The 7,500-nt window shown below is 41.7% G+C and overlaps 1 protein-coding gene across 2 annotated transcripts in view; it reads right to left on the bottom strand.

Annotated features, from left to right (window-relative positions):
• LOC137969790 (roundabout homolog 3-like) overlaps positions 1-7,500 on the bottom strand; it is a 14,003-nt gene that overhangs the window by 1,368 nt on the left and 5,135 nt on the right. Inside the window, exons 2-5 of one of the 2 annotated variants that reach the window (XM_068816154.1) lie at positions 5,778-6,440; positions 4,458-4,994; positions 1,962-2,198; positions 1-698 (exon numbers count right to left, since the gene is read on the bottom strand). The exon at positions 1-698 is cut by the window's left edge and continues 1,368 nt beyond it. In XM_068816154.1, the coding sequence (XP_068672255.1) occupies positions 358-698; positions 1,962-2,198; positions 4,458-4,994; positions 5,778-6,440 (1,778 nt within the window). In that variant the 3' untranslated portion in view covers positions 1-357. Of the gene's footprint in view, positions 699-1,955; positions 2,199-4,457; positions 4,995-5,777; positions 6,441-7,500 lie in introns of both variants that reach the window. The other variant, XM_068816153.1, reaches the window with a different exon arrangement.

Raw genomic sequence — 7,500 nt, 5'->3', positions numbered from 1 at the left:
GCAGTGATTGAGAACACCAGAGTTAAGATTGTATCGAGCAAGATTGTGATAACATATTAAAAGTTGTGACTTGTGGAGAACACTGCTTATTTGGAGGCAAGCATTCTTCACACCATAGCATTACCATCTGTTAGATTCACTAGTTAATACCTTCTAATCTTTCATTTGTGTGTAAACTGTTTCCTACTAAAGAGGTTTAAAAAATCAATCAGACTGTTTTAATATCCGCCTCTAACATCGTTTTAAGAGTTGATCGCTCGTTTATTTGCATTACACATAGCGCTAATCCTTCATTATGAACTTAGTTTTGGACAGTGTTGAGATGTTGCAAAATTGTTGCAAAGTTCCCGAACGTTCCTACGGAGTGAGATAGAAAACTTCCACTTCAGTTGGGCGGAATTTGAAAGTGCCGGCAAGGAATGTTTGAGCGAAAGAACTTCTGTAAGCATAGCCTGCTGGTGGACTGTAAGTGGAACCAAGGTTTGAATACGAAGACGTACCAGATGATGCAAGGTTTGAAATGTAAATATCGTGTCCTTCTCCAAACGTAGGTCCATATCCATTGCAATCATATATGGAATGGGTTCTTAAAGAACTATGTCGACCCGTTTGTGGCAGCTTTGTCGGCGCCCATCCTGGCTTGTTGCGCAACGAGAACAAAAAGGCAGTAGCATCGTAGCGATAAGAACACCTAGAACCTTGACGAAAGAAAGGAATCAACCAATCAATTAATCAATCAATCAATCAATCAATCAATCAATCAATCAATCAATCAATAAAGAAACAAACAAACAAAAATAAAATAAATAAATAAATAAATAAAATAAGCAATGGGTTCCAGGCAACAACTTCACACGCTCTGTACGTGCCTGTCCTAAACAGCAACGTGAACTGGGCCTAAATTGAAAGAAAATCTTTAGTTTCACTTTGGAGGATAATAAAAAATAAAATATAAAAGTAATGATATAGTAATATTTTATTTAATTGTTAAGTGTATTTAAGGATGCCATGGGGCACTAACTGGGGACACTGTACAGAAATCAAATCAAATCATACGTTGGTTTTAAGGAGAAGGGAAATCTCGGGTACCCCACGGAAAAACACCTCTGAGTACAGGGATGTACTGAGGGGACTGAGGGTACTGAGGGACGTACAGGGGACTCCTCAGTACATCGATGCCATGGGGCACTAACTGGGGACACTGTACAGAACTCAAATCAAATCATACGTTGGTTTTTAGGAGATGGGAAGTCTGGTGTACCCCACGGAGAAAGACCTCTCAGTACAGGGATGTACTGAGGGTACTGAGGGTACTGAGGGATGTACAGGGGACCTCTCAGTACAGGGATGCCATGGGGAACTAACTGGGGACACCGTACAGAAATCAAATCAAATCATACGTTGGTTTTTAGGAGATGGGAAGTCTGGTGTACCCCACGGAGAAAGACCTCTCAGTACAGGGATGTACTGAGGGGACTGAGGGTATTGAGGGATGTACAGGGGACCTCTCAGGAGAAAGACCTCTTAGAGTAGAGAACCAACAAACTTAACCTACATTTGACGCTAAGTCTGGGAATCGAACCCCCACAACATTGGTGGGAGGAGAGTGTTCTCAGGAGGAAACCATGTATGCGAAAATTGCAAACAATCTTGTTTGAAGACCCTTCCAAAAAGTTGCTGGTACCAGGATAAAAAAGTTCTAGAATTCTTATTTTCACTTTCAAATTTCTTGGGAGCCGACATCTTGAACAGTTGCATTGTGACTTGAGCCGATTGCACTATTGTTGTAAATAAATAAATAAAGTTTAAAAACGCTAAAAACACTTTAATTCTTTACGCGCCTTTTCTTGCTCTCCGCCCTCCCCCCCCCCCTCCCCCGAAAAAAAAAATGCGAGAGCGACCCCGTTAAGGGGGTTGGAATGAAGAGTCCCTGTTGTAAAAAAATAAAATCTTACCACTACCCCATGATATTCCAGTGTATCCTCCAAACACATACTCTCCAACTTGAACTATTGTAAGGGTTGGTCCTTTATTATCGCATTGTTGATGAAAAGTGGTGGAGGCCCAGCCGTGGTTGGACGCCTTATAACATCTCTTCCATTTGTGAGAACCGCGAGGCATGATGGGTGTTAGCCAGGTGTTGAGTGCCGCTAAGTACTGCTGGTTATTTCCAACGATGCTTGAGGTTTTAAAAACCTCTGAAGAAATGAACGAATCAGAATACAATTAAACAAGTCGGGTTTAAAAAATAAATTTTCTTTATGCCTTAACTTAGCATCATCATTTTTTACAATATTATCATTAGCTGTTTATTTCTACTTTTTTGTCGATTTATTAGGGCTAAAATGCTGTGGACATGAAGTTCTATGAAAATGCCATAAAGAAGTGTTTGCTGAAGTTGAACTTTCCACTTGAAACAACATACCAGTTAATCCAATAGACTATAAATTCAGACTCACAAGACAGCTTTTTATCATTAAAAAAAAGTTGGGTATGACTCACGTCATCATCAGTTTAATGCGATGCAATGTTGTCTTCTTTACAGGCCTTATGAAACTTACGTTCGTTTTCTATTGGGACCAACCGTTTTTCAGTTGGTTGGGTTGATTGGGTTTTTAGTGTTCTATTCGGAAAAAACCGTTTTCGGTTGGTTTGGTTGATCGACTTTTTCAGCCGGCATCAAACTACAATCATTGACAAAAGTAGTTGGGAAGGTTGTAAATGAGCCACACCAAAGCTGTACTTCAACCCGCTTCCGTTAAAGTGTAAAAGAAATAGTTTCACCTTCTCTTATATAGTCCCACTCCCCCTTATTCAATGTTGGAAGGTAACACAACAATTTCCCACTAAAACCATTCAGTTTTGTACAACATTGAATGAGGGGGGAGGGGAGAGAAGCAATGAAGACGTCAAAAGTGCTGACCTTCCCAACGGTTTTGTCTATGATTGTAGGTTGAAACGATTGAAAAAGCATTGGCAGCGACCGCTGTCGTTTACGTGGGCCATTTAAAGTCGGCCGCGGGCTCCTGCCGTGTTGCTTTCCCTCAACTTCTCAACGCTGAGAAGTCTGGTAATAACTATTGCCAGGAGTTACCGCGTTTCAACCGAAAACGGTTGGAAAAGGGTTGTATTGGGAAACCACATCTACTTCAACCTAAACCGGTTGCGGTTGAAACGGTTGATCCCAATAGAACACGACCTTAATCAACTGAGAGAAACGATCTAGGGAGGCTTGGGAAAGGGAGTGCTTCTCTCGGCCGTTTCTCTTGATTGATTAGAGAGCTTAAGATTTTACGACGGCGACGGACACAACAACGCTGCAAAACAATGATATCATTGGGTAAAAGAGCATAAATAATCGTGCTGCACGTGCAGCACGGATTTTAGCACGTATTCTTGCGGTACTCTGCGTAAGGACGACGTAAAATTACCAAATTTGAGGTTTTGACGACAACGTGAGCTTGCAACAGGGAATTTTCTATTCTCTATTTTCAATTTGTCACTGCTCGTACCAATTTATTATTAGGATACTTCGCCCAAATTGTAAGAAGTGAACGAAATAGAATAACCGCGAAAGACTTATGGTAAAGCAAAGTGATATTTTGAGGTGACGTTTCTTTGACGTCACCGTCGTAGATCTTAAGGTCCCTAATGACAACGCACGAAGCGCGCAGGCTGCGCAGCTCGACGGACTCAGAAGTCCAGATTAAACTAAACCAAGTGAGCAATGTATGGACCCTTCCTGGTCTGACAGTGATCATGCCACGAAAAAGAGAGATTCTGATTTCCTCGAGCGGCACATATCTTAAACAAACAATCTCGTTTAACACTGTTAAAATAAATTACTCTTAAAAAACTACGAATTTCTAAAACGGGACATTACAATTTACATTGAAAAGGTCACCAGAGGAAAGATCCCCTCATCTTGTCATTCCTTTAAGAGAAGCACTTCAAGACTCAAACATTTTGACTAATTATTTAGGGAATCTATCAACATTAGTTTGCGCATGAGACAAAGTAATTGCCATACAAATACTTTTTTTCGCGAATCGACCGTCTCAATCAAGAGATTCTTTATTGATGACTGAAAGTGCAAAGTATTTCAGTGTTTAGCCTTTACCTTGCGTGTGAAATACGCTTTCTTGCTTACTGAACAAAGTCACTGACGACCATTTCTGATGAAGATTTGGCAGTAATGTTAGTATCATCTCGGCTGTTTGAATTTTCACCTTCTCCTTCAATGTGGGATCCATATGGGATAAATATGGGATTAATATGGGATCATTCGATCAGTTACATTGCGCGTGACGGCAAGCGGAAAATGTCAGGCATGAACTCGCCTCATACCAAGAAGCTAAGAATCAAAGAAACGTTTTTGATTTTAACTAATTCCTTCCCTGTAATCTACAGATACTAAATCTCTCTATTGAATGACGAATTACTGTGCTCTAACCCACCTTGAACTTCAATGTAGGTAGCAGTTTCTACTTTAAAGACTTGAGCACTAGTTGCAACACAGAGATAATTTCCTGTATCGCTAAGAGTCAGGTTTGTAATAACCAATGCTCCATTCGTCTGTTGAGTTCGCCCAACTGGCAGTTGACCTCCTATCCTTTTCCAACTGATAAATGGTTGTGGATCACCAGTAGCGCTACAATTTAGCCTCAGATCGGCCACCGATCTTGCGCTTACTTTAGCAGGTGGCGCAATTGTGAACTGAGGAAGGGAGACAACAACTACAAGAGTTTTCTTTTCAACGCGACCCAAAAGATTTTCTGCTGAACAGAAGTAGTAGTCTGAGTCGTCTTTGCGAATTTGTAAAACTTGTAAAGCGCTGTTGTTGTAGCTCACTCTTCCCTGCGGTAGCTGGCCAGAGGATTTCCTCCACATAACCACAGGTGCAGGATGTCCAGTCACGTGACAAAGTGGAAGACTAAATGTGCGTCCCTCAATAGCGTGACGAGGTCCCGGATCTAGTGAAACGCGAGGAGGAACTGAAACAAAAGGAAGTACGTTTAAGAAACCATGTTCCCTGCTAACGGAGGTCTCTTTTCTTTTTACGTTCGCCGGGCTGACGAATACGGGAAACAGACCTCTGCCATGGGTCGAAATTCACTTTGATCCAACCGCCGTCCAGAACCTTGGATGGTACTCTTCAAACCGCATGCCCCATGAAATGTTTGCTGACTGTGACTTAAGCCCACTGTGTCCCGCGCATTCCTTTACAGTCATTCCACTGTTCTTAAGTGAGCGCACAAAACATGAAGCATGACGTGAGGATTCACTGCCGTGCACGCTCAACAAAGTGAATTTCGACCCATGGCAGAGGTGTCTTTTCCCGCACTCGTCAGCCCAGCGAACGCAAAAGAAAGGAGACCTCTGCTAGCAGGGAAACAATCGAAACTTAATTCCAAAGGAACGGCGAAGCACTTCTGTTGAATTTTTAAAGCTAATTGATTCAATTAGCTCGCTAAGTTACAATTCTTGACTAACGCAACCTTGAGACTTACACGAAACTTATAAGAGAAAATCTCCGATTAAAAACACGATCTTTGCAAGACTGACACTCTTCTCGTACAACTTCACTTTTCTGGTGGCGAGTAACTCTGGCTTCAAAGATTACTGAATATCGCCTTTAGAGTCAAAGAAACTGTAGAATCTATTGAGCAGTCATGGAATGTGGACAACGTTGGAGACAATGATATTTTTCCGGTCAATGCCGGGTTTAACTATTCCCGTAGAAAAAGAATGACTGATTATCTGCGGAAGAAATTTACCATTCACTTCGAGCTGCACCAGAGCTTGTGCCTGTCCCAAGATATTTGATGCTGAACACTTGTATCTACCCGAGTCACTTCCAATCACCTTTGGAAAAAGCAACTTTCCTTGTGAGAGTGTTGACAAACGTGTTTCTGACTTTCCCTCCAGTTTACTCCATGTAATTGAAGGTTTAGGATTACCGCTGACTGAACACTGAAAAAAGGCTGTTTTAGTTTCATTAACTGTCATCTTTGCCGGCGAAACAGCGATGGTGGGAGGTGCGATGGATTCACCAGGCTCTCCTTTCGCTCCTGGTAAACCTGTGGTTCCTGGGTCTCCTTTCTGTCCTTTTAACCCACTTTGTCCCCGAGGCCCCGCTGGTCCCATGATACCTTGCTTTCCACTCTTTCCAGGCGATCCCATAATTCCTCTGTCCCCTTTGTTTCCGTTCTTTCCTCGTCTTCCCCGGTGGCCCCTTTCTCCTTTCGGTCCAGGTGGACCAGGAGGGCCTGGGGGCCCTGGCATATATTTACCGTTGCTTGACTGGTAAAGTCTTTTTTTCAGCTCTGATAAAAAATGATCAATTTTTGATCTCTCTTCTTCTGTTTGCTTGTTTTCAGTTTCGTTTTTGTTGGAATCTGCCCCGCGTCTGTGACGATGAATGTTATCCTTTTGAGATTCTACAAAACCATAAAATGAAAGGACGTTGTCAGTTGACAATGCCAAGAGATTGTTGATGGAATTAGTTTATATGGTTTATAAGTGACCGGTCAAGAGCGATTTTGATGGAAAGGCCTTTGCCATTTTTTATGAAATTGTTTGACACGTTCCTGTATTAGTAGATATCAGTCGATATTTAACAATTATTCACCAAAGGCGAGGTGAATATCGCGTAGTAATATCCTCAAGTGCAACCAATCAGCGCAGAGAATTTTCAAAAATTACCCACGTAATTCAGTATACTAATAGTCGATATTAGCCGATGCCATAGGAGTGTTAATCGAGTGATGTTTTAATTTTTCATGACATTTTGCCTGAAAATCAAAACACTGCTGCACAATCACAATCAGTTTTGGTTTGAACTGAAAAATACGCCCTCTACTTCAACGTCGAATATTTATTATGGACTCTGCTCATCAATTTCCGCTTTAAAAATATAATATATGTTTCCAGAGCACTTGCGGGAAATTAATGGCAGAACACGAAGATATTCACATTGAACACATGCAGCTGCCATATGGAACGACCATACCTTCGTCGTAAAAATATTGCTGGTTACCCAGCTAGTTTAATTTAATTTCACCACTCCAGTAGACAGCGATAAGTCGTTCATTGTGCATGCACGCAATCACGACTCAAAAAGTGCTATTGATGCCCCATCCACATCGATGGGTTTTTGTTTGAAGATCTAAGTAGGGAGCTTAAGCACGCGCGTTTTTGAGACGCGGAAGGGAACCGGAAGAGAACATTTCACGTGACAGGACAAAGGTGTCTCCCAGATTTTTATACTAATCATCTCTAATGGAGAAAAGATACTTAGTATTGTAAATGTGGTTATGTGAAGACAAGTTAAAAGGGAAAACAGCTCACTTCCGGTTGACGTCGGCGTCTCAAAAACGCGCGTGCTTAAGCTCCCTAATTTATCAACACTACAACGCCGAAGGAATAGCCGAGGAAAACGCACCCTTTTGAAAACGCTCCAGCAAAATCGAGAACTTTAAAAAAAATGATACCAGGACG

Source organism: Montipora foliosa, chromosome 9, assembly GCF_036669935.1.
Source record: "Montipora foliosa isolate CH-2021 chromosome 9, ASM3666993v2, whole genome shotgun sequence".
Classification (NCBI taxonomy): Eukaryota; Metazoa; Cnidaria; class Anthozoa; order Scleractinia; family Acroporidae; genus Montipora; species Montipora foliosa.
The sequence above is the reverse complement of the archived record's forward strand: the minus strand, read 5'-3'. Positions and strand labels throughout refer to the sequence as shown.